The sequence below is a fragment of the Plectropomus leopardus genome, chromosome 12 (assembly GCF_026936395.1).
Source record: "Plectropomus leopardus strain MGB_pleo_1.0 chromosome 12, ASM2693639v1, whole genome shotgun sequence".
Classification (NCBI taxonomy): Eukaryota; Metazoa; Chordata; class Actinopteri; order Perciformes; family Serranidae; genus Plectropomus; species Plectropomus leopardus.
Genome location: NC_142187.1, coordinates 8,012,549 through 8,035,241, shown reverse-complemented (window position 1 = coordinate 8,035,241; position 22,693 = coordinate 8,012,549). Strand labels below are relative to the sequence as shown.

The window sequence follows — 22,693 nt, the reverse complement described above, 5'->3', positions numbered from 1 at the left end:
AGAAGAGAGTAGCTGAATCGATCTATGAAACTGTCCATGACACGGTCGAAATTCATGGCAGATTCGGGGCAAATGTTGAACATTCTGTTCAGACATCGACGTTACGTCAATTATTCAGAAAACCTTCCCAAATGTCAGCAAGTAGGCAGCCAAGTCATCTCTCTAACAGCAAATAAGTGGCTTGTTTACTTGTGGGGATAAGTGGTTTGTTATTTGTGGGGCTTTGCTCTGGTCAACTGCCTGCTCTTTAACCAAAGACTGCACTTCTTCCTCTGCACATCTAGTCTATATGTGTGTGTTGTTTATCCCCCTGGGAACAAACAAACTCCCTCTGTCTGAGCGGTGCGTCTGCCAGTGCCATGTGCCCGCTGAGGTGAGTTGTCTTGTTTGTGTCGAGATGCAGTCAACTTGCTGATGTCATCGGGTGCTTGCTGCTGAAGTCTCTTGAGAGAGAGGAGAGTGGGGACTAGACCATCGGGTCTGAATCATCAGGCTTGTCAGTCACAAAGAGGGCCTGGTGAGCTTTGGATTGTGGGTGATTTGGGACCCGCGGAGCTGTATCTATTACAAACATGAATAATACATGGTCCATGTCTGATTATCAAAATGATTTTTCAGAATTATAATCACTCCGTGTCTCACTAAACAACCCTGATTTTGTCTACAATGCTCTCACAGTGGTTGGTACTCTCTACAGCTCCTTTGCTTTCTCATCATCTCTCTGATGCTCCTGTCTCATCTCATTTGTAATTTCTCACGTTGTTTCTTACATTTTCTCGACCCCTACATCACCATTAGCACGTTCATTTCCCTCATCCAGCTGTTCCCTCTTCACAATCCTATTTTGTACTATTTACTCCAATTTGATTGCCTGAGACTCTTATCTTCTCTTTCTTTTCTCCATTTGCTCAACCGTCTTTGATCCAGGTGGCACCTTGCACCACCTAGAACCTTGCCTTCATGATGCCTGCCATAGTCAACCTATTTTTCAATGTCGTCTCCACCAACACCACCATATCCTTCACCGTGGTGCTGCCGATGGTCAGCCTGGTCTCTCTTCTGGTGGGGGTTGGAGGTCACCTCCTGCTGTGGCTGGTGCTTTTAAGGAACCCGCGCAGTCGCTCCAAGCCAGGCTCAGTTCTGCTCTTCAACCTGAGCCTGGCAGACCTGGGCGCCCTGCTCACCTTGCCCTGTGTTCTTCTGAGTGCTAGTTTCCAGGACTGGCAGCTTGGCGGTGGGACCTGTGTTCTCTTGGGGTTCATGACGTCGGTGACAGTGGGAGTGGAAATCTTCAGCCTGGCGGCATTGTCAGTGCTGAGGTACCGTATTGTTGCTCCACGGACAAGACCGCCTGCTAGCCTGACACAAGTGTGAGTATGCATGTCTTTAAAGATAAGTGGTATTCGGGTGTCTGGTAGCTCAGTTGGTAGATCGTGCACCCCATACCCCGAGGCTATCGGTCCTTTGAGTCTGACTGGCAGCTGTTTGCTGCATGTCATCCCCACTCTCTCTTATCCCCCTTTCCTCTCATCTGTATAGCTGTCCTATAAAAAAAAAAGGCCATAAAAGCCCCCCAAAAATAACATTTAGAAAAATGCTAAGCAGTATTATTTTTCTTATAGTCAACAAGTTCCATAAAACCCCTACTGAGTCCAGCCTGTCTGTGTGCAAATGTTTTACCTGATTGTGTCAGTGTATTGTAATTTATGTGACTGTATGTGATTTTATGTTTATTTATTGTTGAAAATCTGTGTTGCTGCTGATCTTGGCCAGGTCTCCCTTGTAAAAGAGATCTCTGATCTCAATGGGACCATCCATAAAGTTGCACTCAAACCTGTATAAATGTGAATTTCAATGTAAATATCAATACTAGACTTGCACCTTTTATATTGTTATATTGTTATATTTTATATTTTATATTGTTATATTGTTATATTTTATATTTTATATTTTATATTTTATATTTTATATTTTATATTTGTATCTTCTATTTTATCTGTTTTCTTTTTTTTCTATATTTATGTTTCACCAAACCACCAGAACAAATTCCTCGTATTGTGTTAACTATACCTGGCAATAAATCTTTTCTGATTCTGATTCTGTTAAATAAAGGTTATAATAATAATAATAATAAATTTGCAACAATGACTTGATCCTCCTATTCATCCTGGTTTCATACCAACTGGTATACCAAGTCAGTATTGACCATAGATGTATAAAAAGAACTCACAGAGGTCTCTTACTCTCCAAAACAAAAGGACTAGGTGATTAAAATTGATAAAAACACTACATAAAGCAGTTTTACATTACAAATCTGTATTGTCTGTATTGTCACTTTTTGGCCTATAGTGGCGAGGCTGTTAACTGTGGTGGTTGACGTGTTAGCAAAAAATGGCCCTATCTAGAGTGAGTATTAGGTTTGTCCGTTCTGAGCTACTGTAGAAACACAGCAGTGCAAAATGGCGGACTCTGTCGACGAGGATCTGCTTCCTATGTAGACATAAATGTCTCATTCTAAGGTAACAAAAACCCAATAATAATTTTCAGTGACTATACGAAACATGCTTATTATATTACATTTAATACTGCCAACATATCCTATATCCTATATAACCCTACACACTGGACCTCTGAAGTTAGCCCAGAAGGCTAAAATTACATATACCAACAAAAATTAGAACCATGCACATTCTTATATATCTTAGGTCAATGCAGACATCAGTAGATCAATGTTATATGAAACTGATGGCTAATCACAAGTCAAACTGTCACTATCCTTCCCGTCAGACCAAGGTCCATGTATTCTTGCAACATATTCTCACTCCCAACTCATATGGATCCCATATGGATGAATGGGTTGATTCTTGCAGTATATAAATGCTGTAGAACATTCATGATTGTCCTGCACAACAAAAAAACCTATGTTCTGTCATCCTTTTTTTTACAGGTTATGTACTGTTGCAGCCATTTGGCTGGTCTCAGTAACCATGGCATTACCCAAGGTCACCTACATCAACTTTGATGGGGGTTGCACGTGGGCAGTGGGCCGAGACGAATGGTTGTCCTTCCTGGTTCCAGCTTTCCTGGTTTATTACGTGGCCCCTCTCCTCTGTATTGCTGTCAACTGTGGCCTCATCATCTCTCACCTCCACGGCTGCAAGGGCACTCTGGCCGCCGACAGGCGCAACAAGAAAGCTACTGCTCTGCTCATTGGGTCAACACTGGTTTTTGCAATTAGCTGGCTGCCGTATTATGCACTTGAGTTTGTCAATGTTATGTCCCCTCATGTTAGCTCAGCAGCTTCTCCAATCAGCAGTTTCAGGCATGGGGCATCTTCAACTTCATCATATTTGTCATCTACCTCTCCTGCTTCGAGTGAGGAAACAGAGACAAGAGTGTCCTTGCTGTGGGAGGTGGCTTCCCTGACAGCCATTTTGTTGGTGTGTCTGGCACCGTGCTGGAATCCGCCACTCTACTTCCTGTTGTCACGTCCAGCTGTGCACCAGCTCCGAGCTCTGCTGCCTTCCTTCTTTCATAAGCACTTGGTTAAAAACCCTGTGCAGCGCTGGCGTATTACTCCTGCTCCTCCTCCACGCCTGCCACACCCTCAGCCTCCTGCACACTCACTTACTCACCAAACTCTGACACACAGGCTGACTCAGTAAAGTGAGTAAACACACAGCTGTGCTCACTCACATGTCCCATGATACTATCCATAATTCCCATCCTTGAGTCACAACAAGCTTTTTTTGCTCTTATGTTTGCTAGATGCTTCTGTAGTTACAGCCACATCCTCTTTGCTTTTGGAACAATAAATGTATAAAAAGGCTCTAGGCAACAGCCTCTCAGAGAGATGACAATGCATCATAAACAGAATGCATTATATGTCATAAAAACGCAAGGTTTATAATCCTCATCACAACATCAGAGTCACTAAGTAACTCACTGTCTAGGCAGTGTGAGACTTGCAGAGGACGAGATCCTCAGATTCAAAACAACTGAAGCATTTCACGAGGAACTTACAAAGGAGTTTCTGTTTATGTCAAAGCGCTCGTTGCCATTTACAAATCCAGGTCACTGAACTTAAAGAGATGTTTCCCACGTGGAAACTCAACCTGTAATCTTAACAGCCTTTTTCAGGGACTGAAGGACATTTGCTGAGCACACACTGACTGACATAAACCACCCAAGCAAACATAAATCAAATTCCCTATGGAGCTTTTCACTACAATAAAAAAAAGGATATGATAAGTATGATATACAATATGTATGTGATATGAAAAGTGTCTTGGTTGATTTGAGTTGAGGATTCTACGCAGGATTTCATTGCATCTAGTAGATTATGACAAGCAATACAACCCCGTAACCCTATTACTAAGCCATCTGACACAACAAAAACACTGGGGATACGCTGCACCGTGCCTGCCTCCCTGTAAAGCTCTGAGTAAAGCTCTTGGTAGCAACATCTAAATTCAATGTCATCTCAATAACCTTGTGAGAAGTGGCCTCTTTGACTTACGAGACGCATTTAACAGAAGCTGCCTTGCTCGGAGCTTGAATGCGGAGAGGTGCTTATTAAATAGGGATTTGACACAAAGGATCGCATCAGAAGATGGCTGCATGGGAAAAATTACTTGTTAACAAGTGGAGCCCATCTGCATCCGGAGTGGTTTAATATCACAATGTTAAAGGGTATGTCATGTTCTCTCTTTGTTTGACAAATTGGCTGAGGACCAGAAATTGGATTTTATTGTTGTCAGACTATTAATACTGAGAGATGTGAAGCAGTGATTTAAATTTATTGGGAAGTTGGCATCACTTGAGCTGCCCTGAAATATTATGTAATTGATTTGTTTTGCAGTTGAAAGAAAACTGCATGAATTATAAATCCCAAACACATACTGACATATTAAAAGCAAGATATCTTGGAAAATACACTTGTTTACTTTCTTAGATGAGATGTATCTACAGCCAGCAGCTGGTTAGCTTAAATTGGCATGACAAAAAAACTAGAAACAGCTATCCTGGCTCTGCCCAAAGATAACAAACACACAAGAATGAATTCAGTGAATATTTAACATATTAAATTTTAACTCCTTGTAAAGTGGATAAAGCTGATGTTTCCCAGCTAATGGTTCGCTTGTCTGCCTTAACAACGCAGTTTAAACATTTTTATAGCTGTTGATTTATTAAATCAGGGTTCTACTGAGGGAAACATAACGCCAAACTCAGCAGCAGACCTCAGTAATATGAGGAGGCAAGGCAGCTTCATTTGTATAGCACATTTCATACAACAGGGTAATTCAGAGCAATAAAATATAATAAAGTATACAGATTTACAATAAAAGAGTAGAGAGTTAAGATATAAAATAATATTTAAAATAAAAATCACCATTAAAAATAACAAAAGTGCAGACAAGAGGCACAAAGATAAAATGATCATTTAAATTGATATAAAATCCAGTTTAAAAATAAGTTTAAAGTCTTTACCGGTTGGAGCAGGCAGTGTAAATATAAAGCAGTTAGAAATATAAAGTAGTTAAATAAATAACTTTAGGCATTTATTATATTATATGAAAGACATACGGTAACTCAGTAACACATTCTCAGTCTAGATGACTAAACACATAATTAAATGTACCCTATTCTGCTGAGTTTATTTTTGAGTTTAATGGTTAATTTTCTAATGTAGGCTGAGAATGGAGTCCAACAGAGAAAGACAGGGATATCAGAATGATATATTATTCTAGATGTCATTCGTTCAACAAGTTCTGGTTTAATACTTTTCAGCTCTTGAAAATCTTCTTTTTAATATTATTTTCTTGTGTATTTTCAAGCAGGGTGTGCATGATAATACGGGACAAATTTCGTATTGATTCAGTGAGGGACAATTCCTATTATTTTTCGAAACTGGAAAGTCTGGTATTAACCTTACACAATATGGGTTGTAACCTATTCCTCTCAGTAGGTAGGTGACTAACTTTATCGTTATGCTTTAACATTGTTCATAACATTACAGATGCACAGCAAAGATTAGTCACTGGGGCTATAACCATAGAAAGTCAATGCCATTAACTAGCTTACTGCCTCCTCCACTATCTCACTGGAAGCTGCATTTCTACAATAGCGCACAAAAGTCTATTTGGGACCTAATGGCATTGTGCAAATGACTCTGAAGGTGTAATTCCACTGTTTGGACACTATGAAAATTGTCTTCAAAGCCTGGCAACTGTCCTGGGAGCTTGGCCTGACCATGTCTTGGCTGGGCACAGTGACCCTCTGGAGCCTCTGTTTGTAAAGTTTGTCTAATTTATCAATAAAGCAAAACATCTGCTGTGTGTAAATAAAAGTATTTCAGATCAATATTTAATTTTTGTATGCTCATAGTAGTTACATTTCACTGGATGGCCAAAAGTAATTATCTTCCAGTTGTGTCATTATCATGATCTGTGGATGGCAGGCAGGTGAACATGATAAATGCATAACGTTATCTCTGACCTTGTGGTGGTACATGGATCTTATTGATGGCCATGAACTGTACCTTGGTTAAATTGACCTCCTGACATTTCCCACACTACACTGCTGCACATTCTAGTGACAGACCAAAGTGTTTCCTATGGGAAGGAGCCACAGGCAGCTTTTCGCCGATACTGTCTTGGTGACTAATGACAGCACTTATCTCCGTCATCTGTCTGCACTGTGATCTGCTCACACAGTGCAAGGCACTAGCGAGCTCTGATGTCCTGATGAGACTTAATTAAGTGTGCAGATTAGAGAGAGCTTAAAATATAAGTCATGCTCAGCAGGCCCGTAGAGAGGATCTTTCCCGTTTCCATTCAGGTTGTTTATTGAGCCCCTCACTTGTCTGGAGGCCTGTTGTAGTTTTTGAAAACGCAGTGAGATCAGCCATGGAAGAGCAAAGTGGACTGCTAAGCGATAGAGGAGATTAATATACAAGGCATTTAGGAGATGGTTATTGTAACTGAGGGGACTTCTCATTGTCTAGATGGGCATTTTAAAAGAGGTATTGATTTTATGTAGTGTGAGAGCAGGAACAAACACTTGCCACTTTATAGCCTTAAGAGAATGTCAAATCATTCACTGTCATTGAACTCTAATTTCCACAGGGAGGATCTGTTTAATACACAGTCATGGAAAAGTAATGATTTACAAATAAGCCTTTAACCAGGCCAGAATGTTCACATTGCAGGATGTTCCACTCAGCAACAGGCCTACTAAATTTGTAAATTGGAAATAAGCAGGAGCATAATATTTTTTCATTTGGTGCCTTTGTTAAATTTCTAGAATAAACGTTCATTTGTGTGGACACATCTTTTATCTGATACCAACTGTTGTCTTCCATTGGAAAAATCCCATAGGCTTTTTGGCGAGGGAATCAGGGGGACGTTAGCTTCTGGGTTTGCCTACAGAAAAACGTCATCCTCGGGGCACTCTATAGGGATGTAGGGGGGGACTTTGATATTACAACCTGCTTTTTGTCACCTGTACGAATGCAATGGTGCTTACCCTTCTGTTATGCTGAAAATAAAATTGGTTGCAGTATATGTAAATAATATTTGGCATATATGCCATCACCATCCAAAGCCAACCACAACAATCTCCAACAACACTTGCAAAAATAGAGAGAGAGCCCAAATCTGCCTCATTGTTGTGTACAGATCTCAAGAAGGCCTTAAAGGAATTTCCTCAAACTTGGCCCAAAAGTCCATCTAGACTTAAATGAAGGGATTGCAAATTGGCGATCAAATGTCAAGGTCACTGACCTCCTGACATTCCCCAGACTGCACTGCTGCATGTTTCATGATCCATGGATGAAAGAACCTCACGAAACATGTTTTTGGTAAAAACTCAAGAATTAATATGCTAACTATGTGAAAAGTTGACACAAATGTCAAATAGAATGAAGTGATTAAGTAATGATGAGCTTTAACCAAAATTTCAAAGGTCGGGTTTTCTGCAAAAATACTTTTCTTGCCATTATTCAGTACCATAAATCAGGAGGAGAAGGGAAGACATTTGGTCAGATACTGAATTGGTGAAACTATTTGTGGGTGTCCACTGTGCTGATTGTATAGCTGTTCTATGCTGCCGGGGGGGGGGGTGATAATGCTGGTGCTTAAACATCATAATGTAAAGTAATGCTACTCAACACTGGTTAAGTTTAAACTTTTTCTTGAACGTGTCTGGAATGTTTTAACACACTAACTGGCTAATTATTGCTAAAGGCTGTTTGGTGTCCTTGAGTTAAACTACGCCATGTCTCAAAGCATTCTTCTTCAAGTTCACTTCTCCATTCATGTGACCGTACAAGACACCATTTGTCTTTGAATAGTGAGTGCCTAAATAAAACTACGAAAGAAGACATTTAGCAGTTCTCTATGGTTAGCAAAGGCAGTCCTGGGTCAATCAATGGATTTGATTTATTGAGTCAGAATACTGGCTATAAAAGGCAGTGCCCTACAAGGACATTAAATATTTACACTGCAGCTTATTGAAAGTCATCATATAAAAAGCCTAAGCCAGAAAAAAAATCAGCTTATTAACATTACTGGCAAGTAGCACTCCACTGCCCTTGGCTTGTACTGTAAGTTGGGGAAGAAGTGGAGCAAGCTCATTCGTGCTGGATTCATGTCATATTAAAAATGGCAGATGTGAGTACTCTATTTGCCAATTTTAATTGTACACTAATGTCTATGGCATACTGTGTCTTTAACTAAATATGTTTATGACCAATAATAGGTTTCACAACATGTATGTCAATAGGCAAAAGCCAACTTTATGGGGATTTGTTTGGAGGAATGGATAAGAGTTAACAGAAGGCAACAGAAAGCATTAAAAAACTGTGATGTTTAGTGCAGGCCTAACCTTGGCTTAGAGCCTAACAACATTAAAAATGCACCATCATCGACAACAAGGACATCACTAGAAGCAGCAGTGGCAAACTGCTGTCACTGAGAGAAAAAAAAATGTTTTTATGCTTCTAAGAACCTTTTTCATATTTATCAGTCTATAATACAAAGTCTAATTTTTAAAAACAAAAAGGGAGGGAGCTTACCTGGTGTGCACCCCGCATAGGTTGAGACCTTGGCAATAGTCAGGGTTTGAATATGGCCCTTGTTGCATGTCATCCCCTCCTGATAATTTTCCCAATTTTGGAGTCCAGTCATCTGCAAGCAGTTATCTGTAATGAGATATGACCAAAAAAGGTTTAAACTCTTTATCAGAATGTGACTTGATTGTGTTTATGGGAAGCTGATTTTATTTCTCTCATATTTGATAGATATGGTCTGGGGCTGAGATGTTGTCAGTGCAAGAGGGGTTATGTAAATGAATTGAAGCAGTACATTTTCCACTGAGAGTGCCAGTCAGCAAATAGACAGTGGCATGGGTGTTACATTGGCATCACTAGTGATGGACTTGATTACTGAGTGGTACAAAACATCAAGTCACTCAGAAACATTAAGTATGTTTACATGCACACAGTAGTCTGGTTTGTGCCATCAGTTTGGAAAAGACAATATATCTACTAAGCTGTTTAATGAATATTCCTCATACACTCATTTACATGCATACTTCGATTAATGTGACCTAAACATGTTGTTCATTGTGTCACAAGATGGAAAAGAAAAACAACTGGAGCCGCTTGTCATTTTGCTTCTTTGCAGCAAAATATGATTTTTTCACAGTTTCCCCACAGTGTTGAACTTATTTTACCATGCAAGCTCATCCTCCCTCTTTCATTTCTTCAACAACCCTCTTGAAATGATGGTCAGTGCTGTGATATTTGCGCATATTCAAATCCTGTTCACATCCAACCAGAAATATGTGATTTTTTGCATATATCTCTGCCCTGCCTTGAATACTGTTTGCAAGTCAGTTTGTGTACAACGTATCCATGACAACGCACAGAGCCAACCATAATCTGACATGTGTCACAAACTACAGCAAAAAACCCATTCCAAATTGACTGTATACATGCCCATATAATGCTCCCGAAACAAGAATAACACTGGCATATCCCTTATATCTTAATAGGAAAATGCTAAATTCAACCCTTTTATGGATATTTAATCCAAATATGCTGTTTACATGACCTACATCAAATTCTAAATATTGTTATAATCGGAATAACAGGGGAACGTTGGTGTGCATGTGACCATAGATAGCCATTGTTCCCTGCAAACTGCTTGTGAAGCTGTGTTCATATTGTACAGAGTATACACTCTAGCCAAGCCACCGTAAATGTAGCTTGCACTGTGTGACAGTGACTTTTACACATTCTGTCATCAATAGTCTTCTAAAAAATGAACATGACTGACACTGACTAACTGGAATTGGTCCAGAGGTATGCTCTTTGATCATTCTGCTATCAGGACACTCCAATACATAATATATATATATTTTTTTAAATGAACTAATTTGCATTCGGCAGATGTAGGTGTCTGTAACCAACAATGCTATTTACACTCAGTGTGTAAAAAGCTAATGTCGTTATTTACACCTGGGTGTATATTCCTAGGCATCCTAGCAATGTCATAATAACAAGAACAGGTCTTTTCAGCTATTCTGCAAAATTTTATGCAGCGTCTACCTGTGTAGTTACTGCCTCCATGGCCTGTGTCTCTCCCTTTTCTGCATCACCTCAGGCAGCACAGTTGTGATTTTTTCTTGTAAATTTAGTATTTTGATCTCAGAGAATGACTGAGATTGACTAGTGTAAACCCTAACTATGTCCTGCCCTAATTTTAACCACTTCTAACCTTGACGTGTCAATGTGACGAGCACTAGCCAATTACAGCACAGGATGGGATCAATATTAACACATTGTGAGGAAGAATCTGTCTATAGAGTGCTGCAGGGATGATGTTTAACAAAGGTGCTTATTACTTTTCACTTGTCGACCTAACTACTGCTACTGGGAGTTTTTTGTTTTTTTTAAGTGAAAGGAGCCATTCAAAAGTGCAGTGGTTAAGTTTGTAAAAGTACAACTTTATTCTCGTAGAATTATGACTTTTTTTCTTTTAAATTAAGGCTTTATTCTTTAAAATTACAACTTTATTCTCATAAAATTACGACTTTATTTTTGTGTCGTTAAGACGTTTTTTCTTGTGTTTAATCTGGTAATATGACACGTTTATTCTCACAAAATTACAGCTTTTTTCTTGTAAAACTACAACTTCATTCTCGTAAAATTCTGACTTTATTCTCTTAATATTACAACTTAATTCTCGAATATGAACATTTCTTTACCACAGATCTGATTTTCTGCAGTTATTCAAAGTCTAATGGAAACATCCCAAAGACTTTTTGACAAGGGAACCAGGACAAAATTAACTTCCTGCTTGGCCTACAGATAAATATCATCACCTGAGCACTCTATGCAAAATGACTGAAACTAATAACATAATCAGGTTGTTTAATGACAACTTCTTCTGGTCATTTGAGGTAACCAAGAAGCACAATATAACCTCACTCATTTGTACAAACAATCACAGGGAGGTGTCCCTCTGCCTCCCTCTTGCGGCAGCTTTATGTCACAGGTACAAAACACTGAATATCTGCTGTGTGTCCCTGAGGAAAAACCCTCACCGGTGTTTGACCAAAGCACATATTCGAGGGAATCTGTGCACCTGAGCTTATATTTACACTGGATGAACGCAGCGTGGGCCACTGCATCCCTACCACCATCTCCAACTAAATCCATGGGAGGATCAGTCAGTGTACACACTCAAGGACGCCCCCCATACACACTTTGCAGAAGAGAGAGAGAGAGAGAGAGAGAGAGAGAGAGAGATTCAGGTAGTAACTGGAGGTGGGGAGGGACGCGCAGTTGGTGCTGGCCATTGGGACGCCAAAAGGACAGGAGGGGATGTGTTGTTGTGCTGATGGCTCTCATTCTTCCTCCTATAAGAACTCGCTTTTTATTTCAAACGGAAACGCAGGTGTAGCCTCCTTATCCCCTCCCTCCACACCATCAACATACTACTTATCCCAGTTTTCCTTGCGCCGCATCTCTCCCTCCAAGTCACCAGAGGAGGATTTTTACGCGCCGGATGGGAAGAATATCATTATGTTAAATGAAATGTGGCGCGTCTCTTTTGTGCACCGCCTGATGCCGCCGCTGTGAATGTGTGCCACCCAGCACAGATGACCTGAGCCGGGCGGCAGAGGCAACTACAGCGCTTGTTCCTTAAAGAGAAGACTTTTTGATAACCATGGCTGACCAGGTAAATCGACACCTTTTTTTTCCACCTTCCTTTATCCCACCTCGTGCGCTCTGCACAATAGCCAAGACTACAAGCGCACACACCCTCTAATGTGTAGCCTATAATAACACGAGATCGATTTATTGTTTTTACGCAGCACATTCTCCTTGTTATTTCTGTGTGGGAATTGAGTTTAGAATTTGGAGCTTGTATTTATCTTTACGCGAATGTGATGTAAAAATAATACTACAGAGAAGCGCGTCTGTGCCACTCAGTATTGACTTCATAGTAACATTTATATGTCTCATAGTATTTTCCGCTCTAGGCGAAATGTTGGATTTTGTGTCATATTTGTAACCTGGTTCAAGGTTTGGCTATGATGCGGCTTTTGTGTTAACAGTTCTTCTCCGATCTATCTTTTTCTCTTAGTGGACCGTTTCAGATTCTTTCACAGATAGTCTAAATTGCATTCTATTGAGCGCGACAGTAAACGTGGTTTAGAAAAATCAAAGTACACCAGACATAACTGGGCTGCATCTGCTAAAAGAAGCAGCAGACAGTGTAATTGGGCCGTAACGACCGAAGAATAAAAACATTGCCTGTAGTATTAATTTTGTATTGTGCACCGTTGTTTGCCCCAGTTTCTCGACAGCCTGGCGAGAGAAGCAGATTAACCCTTGACACACTGCCTCAGCCCGCGGTCAGAGTTTCCTGTCTCTGCATGTACAGCTCCCCTGAGCGCCGCTGACAATAAAGGCCATGCTTAATTGATTAGCTCGTTCAATTAACCTAATTGAGCTACCCGAGTGAGCCTGTGTGAATGATGTATGGGTGTGTGTGAGTGAGAGAGCTACATAACTGTGTCACAAGCTGCCACACCTTAGCTACATATATGAAAAATAATTACAATACCGTTGACTATTATAACTGTACTTAACTGTACTGTAATATACTTTACAACACATTACACATTACTACACCATACTATATTACAGCACATCACATACATAACACTATTCTATACTACAGTATATTATACTGTACTATACTATACAACATTACATTATACAACATTCTACTACACCACTGTAGCCTACTTAATTATAAACTATTCGATATTACCCTGTACTATACTATACAATAATGCTTTACTCACCACTTCACTGTACTATACTGTACTGTAGTACAGTATAGTATAGTACACAACACTACATACTACATTCACTACATATACTATTCTACACTATACCATATTGTGCAACACTATCGTACTATACTATACTATACTATTCTAAATAATACTGTATTATACAGTACAATAATACATTACAGAACTCTACACTATATATTGCAGTGCATTACATACACAACAGTCTACAGTCACACCACACTATACTAGAACGAACTATATAACAATATATTACACAAAACTACACAAAACAATATATAAGTCTACAGTTTATCATATTCTAACAGAATATTGTAACTTTACTACACAATACAGAACAATATTACATAAAATGCATATACTTTTTTCATCACATTCCACATAACACCATACTGTATCATACAATACTACACATTACCACACACTCACGGAATCACGGAAACAACAGTGTCTGTACAGCACCACACTATTCTATACTCTACTATACTATACTCTGCTAAACTATATAACAATATATTGCGCAACACTGCAATGTACAGAATCTTAAAGTACATTATATTACATACAGTACAATACTACACTATTTTACACTATTATTTATTTCAGTACATCACATTTTAAAAACACTAATACTGTACCATACAATACTATATTTCACGACACAATACTATACTACATTATAGTATACACTATACTTTTCTCTACTTCGCTACCCTTACTATATTACACTATACTATTGTGTAACACCACACCATGTATTTCAGTACATCACATACACAGCACTGTCTGCACGTCACTACTACACTACACTATATTTACTATATTTCACTACACTATGCATTAATATACTATACAGCAATATATTACACAATGCTATAAAATATAATATAGTCATCACATTACACCAAAGTATTCTGTACTGTACAATATTTCACTACCCAATCCTATGCTGCATTACACAATACTATAATGTATAATACTACATTCAAGTACAATACACCACACTACACTATACCGTGCTTTAACTAAATTACATGCTTCTCCACCATTTGATAATGCAATGCACTGTACTGTGCTATGCAGCACAGTACATGCTACTGCACATACATAAGAGTATATAATGTTACTAATAGTGCACTATGGTAATTATACAGTATTCAAAGTATGTTATGAAGACAAACCAAAAGCAGAAAATGTGTGCTATGGAAACAAAGTAACTAGGTACACCTGTACAAACTAACAATCTAATGCAATTATGTGCAAAATCCCTGAGATAAAGCCTAACTTTTTTGAATCTCATAAACCGCAGTTTCTGTTGGCACTGTGTCAGAGAGGTGTTGATTCATCTTATAGTAACAGATTTTCATCTGTGGTGGTGCCTGAAATAAATCACATATATATTCTAATGTCCTGCTGTTACTATGTCAATACCCTTTAATCAAGCACCAATAAAGTACTTAGCTTTGCCACAGGCAAGACGCTGGGCCACAGAAGCCCCGGGATGCTGCTGGAGCTAGATTAATTGCTGTTTTAATATTGATGAGGGTCATCTACGGTTGACCTGCTGTGGCAAACACACTATTATGCACATACACAGACATACCTACCCACACAGGAACTTTTCTCAGCCAAACTATTTTTCTGCAGAAAACTGCTGACAGCTTTCTTTTGTTGAAAAAAAAGTAGGGATGGAGCTCAAGACTTTATGTTTCTGACCCATTTTTGTGTGAATTCATGCGGGGGTCACTATGTACTCACTGTACAGTACAGAGCCACCATATAGAGCACCCATTACACACAACTGCAGCCTCTTGTCCTCAGTCTCTCCCTTGTGTTTCTTTCACAATGCCCCTCTTCCTCTTTCTCTCCTTTTTCTCTCTCTCTGTGAGTCCTTATCAACCTGCTGTCTTCTGGCCTCCTCACATATACACACACACACTTTCTCCCCCCTACTCTAGGTTTCCTTTTAACACACTGCGTCTTCATCAGGATCTTTCTCTCACACTGCCACTTATCTGACTCACCTCCACTGTCATCACCTCACTCCTCTTTTCACCCAAAGACACACACTGTGGAAACGCCCTTCCCCCATTCTTCAGTGCTAACATGTACCACTACAGTGTTGCAGGTAAATCTGTAGCATGTTTGAACCTCTTGGACTATTTGCAAGCACAGGCAAGAGCACCATGTGTGTTTCCCAATAGCTCAGTTTTTACACTTACATGTGGTTTTTTGTTATCCATCTCAATTTCATTCTAGTACAGTATGTTTCTCACCACTGCGCCCCCCCTCCGGCGTGGAAGCACACCGCTGCCTCTCAAACACCAGCTGCGAAGGGAAGAGGCCGTGTCTGAGGACTGCGATTGGATCCCGGGTATTGAGGAGCCTGCCACGTTGCCTATCAGTGACACAGCGGTGCCTCGAGATGAGTCCTTCAGCCAATCAGCCACCGCCCAGTCGACTTACCACAGCCACGGCGGGGCATTGAGGATAGTGTTACTGGGACAGAATGGCGTGGGGAAATCGTCACTAGCCTTATCTCTGGCTGGGCAGTCTGACAGATCCCTCTCTATAGACTCTGAGACCCAAGCATGTGGTAAAAACTGGGATAGGGGATGGTGGAGTGTGTTTTTGTGTGTGTGCACCTGTGTCAGGACTGGCAAACCTATTTAAATCTGTCTAAAGGGTTAGAAAAGCTTCATTTAAACATTCCTCACAAAATGATGCACCCGTCTATTGGCATGATGTCAACTTGACATTCCCTATTGACTGGTGGGTGGAATCATTGTGTAACCTCTGGACAGGGCCATGCTATTCTTTTCCCACATTTTCCAAGGTTTTTATGCTAAGCTAAGCTAACCAGCTTCGAGCTGTAGCTTCATCTTCAATGAACAGATATGAGAATCTTATCTAACTCTCAGCAAGAAAAGGAATTACTTATCTCCCCCTTAGGTATATTTCTGTTTAAAGCCTCTGTCACTAGGTGTGTCTGTTGTACACAGAGGATAATGAGCCCCTGTTCTCAACCAGCCAATCGATAAGTCACTGTCACTATGAGGCAAATGTTCTCCCAAATGCATAAAGCTGACTTGCCCCTGACTCATGCCATACAGTATTCATCACTGCCCATGTAGTACACTTTGATTCATGCATCATAAATGGACAGAAAAAGCACTTCCATCCTAGGAGCTTGTACACATTTTCATGATGCCGTTCTCATTCTCATTCTGAATAATGTGCTGAATTATTCTGTAAGCTACACATCGAAACTGCAAAGTGCAAATCAAACAAACAAAAACAAATCAATTATCAGCACCCTTATTTAATTAACACTTTTTTAAAATGCTTTTGACCAGATGCTCTAGCACCATATCAGCTCTGAGAGGATTAACACCTATCCAATCAATATGTGTCCTCACCAAGTAATTATTACTGGAAGACAGCAAGACCTGATTAACACCAAGAGATTCAGTGTGCTTGAGATATCTTGAGATAGACATGTCCTTTATCATAGCTGGTTTTCCAATCTATTTCAAGCTATTTTAGCTTGATGTGTGTTTTAAAAGCCTCCAAGGAGTTACAGATAGTGTTGTTTCTGTATTGATAAATGGTCAACAACCATTTTTCAGGGGTTTCAGGGGAACTTCGCAGTGAAATGCAAACAATAGCTTTCTCCGAGTCTATATATGATTCTTTGTTATTGTCAACAAATCCCATGAAAAGCAACAAACAATGACTACTTGATCTATTAACAAGAACTGTCTTTGTAATGCTGTTTTAAGGCACTGTTCATATGTTTAACTACAAAAGGCAAAGCTTCAATTGATCCAGTAATTAATGCACTGATGGGAGTAAAGACCGAAGCAGTCCCAAGTAGTCTATTGAGGAGACAGGTTTGGGTGGTGGATGGGTCACAATGAACTGGACATTAAGGTGCATCCTCACTAAACCTAACCTCCGTAAGGACATAGCGTCACTCATTGGACCCTAATTCATAAGATATCAAAAACACTGTTGAGTGTACATTGTTGAAGGATATAATACAAACCTGTTTACAAGAATATGTTGTTTGTGTAGTCAAAGCCTGATATATCATAAAACATCACTGAGCCACAGTATCTTACTGTGTGACTTTTCCCCTCTTTAAGATGAGCTTTGGTACTGTAGATGATTATGGGTCAATCTTACATAGACCCTCCTGCTGCATTAAAACTCAATATTGCACTTAATGTGTATTAATCCACTGCTGAAAATAGTCCCCAACAAATACATAATTTACTCCTGTTTGAGTAACTTCCCAAAAACTGCAGTGCCCAGCTTTATTTTAGGAAACTACTGAGTATTTATGAATGATGAAAATCTAGGCCAGGGCCACCAAAAGGGAATTTGGAAAGTGTTAAATAAGACATTGTTGTCTTTCTTTTTCTTTGAGATTTATTGAAAATAACAAAAAGTATAGATTTTCACCAGGGTTATCCTTTAAATTTGAATAAATGTCTGGATAAGACAGTCCTCATAAAGATAAGGCGCAGATGTCTGAAATGGGTTTTCAGTACTGCTTTAAGAACAGTGGGCCACATAACCCAATTTGAGCATGTTCACAAATCTGATTTAAGGTGCCTTGAGTAGGTCAAGAACTTTTTAAAGGACCTAGATTCATTTGTCAACATTTTAAGCAGTCACTTAATTTAATATTGCAGCTCATTTAGACTCCACAATGCATGCTGTCATATTTTGGTATTACAATATGAAGTGCCTCCACTATTTTATGGCAATGGGTGTGTGTGCTGATGTGTGTTACATGTGTATTTGCTTGCAGGCGAAGGCTATGAGTGCTCAGTGACCGTCGACGACGAAGACAGTAAAGTCATAATCTTTGACAACTGGAAACAGGTGAGTTACAGACTGTCAGCTTCACACCTCAGTTACTCTCTTGTTTATCACATACGGTTTAGAGCGACTGCCTGTCTGTATGTGCTCTGTTGACCTCCTTCTCTCTAAGCCTCACTCTTACATTCACTGCAGGTTTATAAGAAATGGAAAAAGCCATTTGTTCAGGTTCTCTGATGGGCAAATTATTTGTGTGTATTCGGGTGTAAAAGAGAGTGTGTACATACTCAAGCTTTAATGTGCACAAGTGTGCGTCTGTGTGTACAGGGAATCCTGCAGGAGCAGCTGCGCTCACTGTACTCGAGCTTTTTGAAGTTCTCTCATTCGGAAAAGTGGAAATCACTCTTGTTAGCCTTACTTGTTTCCATTCAAATCTACAGTTAACAGGGAAATTTCGGCAAAGGCTAAAAACTGCTGTGGCTGTGCATCACAAGCCTTTTGAGCGGAATGGTGTGAGTGAGTTAATGTGACCCATGGCAAATGGTTTTTGAGCAGGGAAAAACCAGACAGCGGTGGAGAGGAATAACAGTTCGTCAAAACAGCTTCTCATCACACTGACGACATTGCTTGAAATTAAAAAGCATGTGGTCATTAATGCCTATTAATAATGTGATGGAACGGTCAAGCTCTCTAATTAGTGTGTGGGGTGGATCATCTCTAATGCATCTTATTCCAGATGTCCACTCGCCCTTCAGGGACTCTCCCCTTAAGGTTGAATTATACACATGCAGCTACATTTAGCTCTGGGGAACTCCACTGGATCATTTCCTCACTTCCTCGCTGTTTCTGTAAGCTCTCTCTTTCTTTTCTCACCCCCAATTTAGTTGCCCTCCCTTCCTGCTACTGTCATCATCACCAAATCTCCATGTCCATTCACTCCTTTTGTTGCTTTTTTTGTGGCGCTCGCTCGCCTCTTTCCACTGGCCCTTTTCTGCCATGGTTAAATCTCGCTGAGCGTTAATTACATTTGTTATTCTGTGCGTGTTAATACGAGGCAGGGCATTAAGGCTGAAGCAACAGACCCAGGCCGGCAGGGAGCTTGGAATAACTCCAGGGCCGTCTGCAGCGGGGGGAGGCAGAGAGGACTGGACAGCGTCCCAAATCATCCACTAATTCATACTCGTGTTTTTGTGCTTTTTATACACATAGAAACACACACACACACACACACACAGAGCCAGGTGTGCAGACAGATGTTGTCCAGCCTCCTAACACGTGTTGTGACCCTGAACTGGCATGGCATTAACCGCCAGTCCCAAGAGTGGAACTGAAAGTGTTCTCCATGGGGCACCCCAACCTACACCCAAGTTACTATAGCAACATGCGAAGACACACAAACACACAGACACACTCTCACGTATGCACATACAGACTTAATCACTCATGCATAAGATCACGCTACAACAGTCAGCATCCAACACTGTTGGCTGCATGGCGTCTTATGTTCTCTGGCCAGGCCGAACGACGCTTCGTCATTCCCCTGCAACACAAACTGCCAAAAAAGATGAAAAACTGTTACATTCACACTCAGTGATTGTTCCTTCAAGTGCTTTCTTGGCTTGACTCGCAGCTGATTGACACATGAAGGTCTAGCTGGAGCTGTAATTTTCCCAACTGCAGTGCAGGGAGCAGCACACAACAAACCGCAGGTAGAGCTCAACGTGAGTGTAGAAACATATACATTGATTCTGCTGACAGACGCGCACATGCTGCATCGGCATGGTCAAATATGTACAACACACACCAGCATGCACATGCAGAGAATGCTGAGAGTCTGCTCAGCCAGACGCTGGGACGTTGTGAGTGTTGTTGACGTCACAGGGGTTGGATGGTTTAAATAAGTCATCCATGTGCCCAAAATAGCAACACTGGCACACTTGGCATTGACCTAGCCAGCCCATGCTGCCCTTCGCTTTTAGACTGACATTGGTTGTGTAATGTATCTCTTAAACAGCCAAGTGGGTTCGGTATGTAGTGTGGGAGATTTAGGTCACTGAGGAACCAGAGGCGCCCTGTCACCCTTTTCCTGTGATGTGTGTTTATCTATCTTAGTGTCTGTGTGTCCATGCATGTGTCTGAATTTTTGGAGTTGCCATTATTATTTGATATCTTGAAATTAAAATATTTATCAAAGACAACTAAAAGGTACAGTCTGAAGCCTTTAAAAATGTAGGACAGTGATGTATATGTGTACTTATCAGCGTGCAGTGAGGAGAATTTGCTGTTGCCCCCGGAGGACAGGGTCATTTATTATGTTGAAGCAAATTAGAGAAAAGGTCCAGGATGTAATTTGGAAGAGGACAATTGCTGCTTGACCACATTCTTTTGCCCATTTAGGAGGAAGAAAAACATTGTTAGACCATCCAGTTCTTGGAACAGAGACTGATTTTGGCATTGTCTCTAGGGGTGGTCTTTTCCTGAACATCTTTCTATTTCCTGTTTAGCTGTTCTGCAGTCTGAGAGTCATTCTGGCTTCAGTTCTTGCCACAAAAGCTATTACACCTTAACAGTTTTGTTTGTTTTAGTTTTCACATGGGAGTAACAGCTCAGTTTATTTGTTTGGAATACCTGGTATGAACCAAAATCAAGAAAAGCTATATGCTCCATCATAATTAAGGGCGAGATATCAAAATCCTATTAAATTTGACATGGAGTTTTTTTTTTTATATCGGGTAGATAGCCGGAAATACACAAAAAAGCACCCATTTTCCTTTCTTCTTTTTGACAGTATAATACGAGATTTTCACTGACAGGTTTGAAGTGATAACACTCCACCTTTAATACAGCCACAGGCGTGCAATCATTTCACCATCTAACAGCAAAAAGGCCCACTTGCTTGCGGGGCTTACAGTAATCATATGCCAAAGATATGTAGATGTCCAAAAAAACATTAAACCACATAACAGCAAACATTGCATTAATTATATTATTGCCACCCTCCAAATCAATTATCAAAACAGACACAGCAGAGAATACCAATCCAAGTTCCCTCCTACCTTCATGTTTATTTGTCCAAAACAGCCCATTAAACATCCAAAATTTCCCTGCCTGTTCCTTGACTGCCTACATCTTAAGCAGTTTAATGTCCTTTTGCTGTCCATTACCTCAGCGAGGTCCAATTTTGGCCTGCTTAGGGTCGGACTGGCCAGCTAGTTTGAGGAAATTCATCAAACTTGATTGTTTTTTTTTGCCATTTGACCAGTTTCCTCCTTGCCAGTCTTGGCAGACTTTCTTAACACCATGTGCTGCGTAACCTAAAGTGCCGGGAGGATCCGGATCCTTTTTCAGCAGCATCCGGCACAAATTAAGCCCTGGTTACTAGTAATAACATTGTTTCTTGGTAGAAAAATATTAGCATGAGTAGAAATTGATATTTGTTAGCTAGCTGTAGGCCTGTGGCATGGTAGCTAACGACCTAGACACACCAAACCAACATCAAAGAACTAGTGGCAACAAGGACCACGGTTCTATTGCCTCGTGTTGTGTCTCAACCAAAAAAGTTGGACTTAAACACATGGCAAAGGCTACAGCCAACAGAAAACAAACATGTATGTTCTACTCTCCATAGCAGCAGGAAATGGTAGTCTGTATTTGTCATTCAAAGATGCAAACCACGGGAACAACATATTGTGTGTTTGTGTGTCCCCTTTTATTTTAATTCTGACGTTGTTGCCGATGAGATCATGGGATGAGGAGAAGCTGCTACAGCAGTAAATGCAAACTTTTAGACCAGGTGCAATGAACCATTATGTTTCACTTTCACTGTGCCTGATGTTCTGCTGCTCCGTCTGTGCCCAGAGTACACTCTGCACTCCGAGTGTAGTACTATGCATATTCAAATGGTATTGTTTTCTTCTTTCCACTTGAGAAAGATTTTCCTGTAAAAATGCATTTAGCTGCTCCACTATATATACATTCAAATAGTACTCTGAACAGTCCAGGTCCAAAAATAGAAAATCAATTTGTACAAGGGCATTACTGTATAAATATAAAAAAATGCAGTAATTTTTCACAAAATGGTAATAAAGTAATGCAATTCTTGTGTCCTGGAGGGAAATCCTCGTTTATCCTCCCTCAATAGGTGAGGTCAGAGGTCAACTACAGAACAGCATCTCTCGAACTGGTAGGGATTCTGGGATTTACTAATGAATACTTCAGCAGAGTGGAGGCTCTGCATGCTGCAGCCTTAATCTGAGTCATGCAGGGACAGTCACTACACCAGCCTCCTTTGTGTGTACGTGTGTATTTGTGTGTCTAAGGTGGCTGGTTATCACGGCAGCAGTAGTCTGCATGTCGCACTCTATCTGTGCTGTAATGTCATCTGCATTCTTTGATGATGTGGTCATTCGTTGTCATTGGTGCTTCGCTTATGCAGTGTGTGTTTGCATGTATTTGTGCGTGCATGTGT

The 22,693-nt window shown here is 40.3% G+C and overlaps 2 protein-coding genes and 1 long non-coding RNA gene across 3 annotated transcripts in view; 2 read left to right on the top strand and 1 right to left on the bottom strand.

The window, feature by feature from the left end:
• Positions 1-22,693, bottom strand: part of LOC148188040 (uncharacterized) — a 58,038-nt gene that overhangs the window by 4,856 nt on the left and 30,489 nt on the right. The window contains exon 2 of the long non-coding RNA XR_015778105.1: positions 9,077-9,202. This is a non-coding gene — a long non-coding RNA (uncharacterized LOC148188040). The remainder of the gene's footprint in view (positions 1-9,076; positions 9,203-22,693) is intronic.
• Positions 964-3,665, top strand: LOC148188041 (somatostatin receptor type 5). Its single transcript, XM_088085448.1, has 2 exons — positions 964-1,370; positions 2,948-3,665. Exons 1-2 carry the CDS (start codon positions 964-966, stop codon positions 3,663-3,665), a joined length of 1,125 nt encoding a protein of 374 aa, XP_087941574.1.
• rem2 (RAS (RAD and GEM)-like GTP binding 2) overlaps positions 11,820-22,693 on the top strand; it is a 28,190-nt gene continuing 17,316 nt past the window's right edge. Inside the window, exons 1-3 of the mRNA XM_042498099.2 lie at positions 11,820-12,248; positions 15,655-15,991; positions 18,215-18,288. Of these exons, the coding sequence (XP_042354033.1) occupies positions 12,237-12,248; positions 15,655-15,991; positions 18,215-18,288 (423 nt within the window). The 5' untranslated portion in view covers positions 11,820-12,236. The remainder of the gene's footprint in view (positions 12,249-15,654; positions 15,992-18,214; positions 18,289-22,693) is intronic.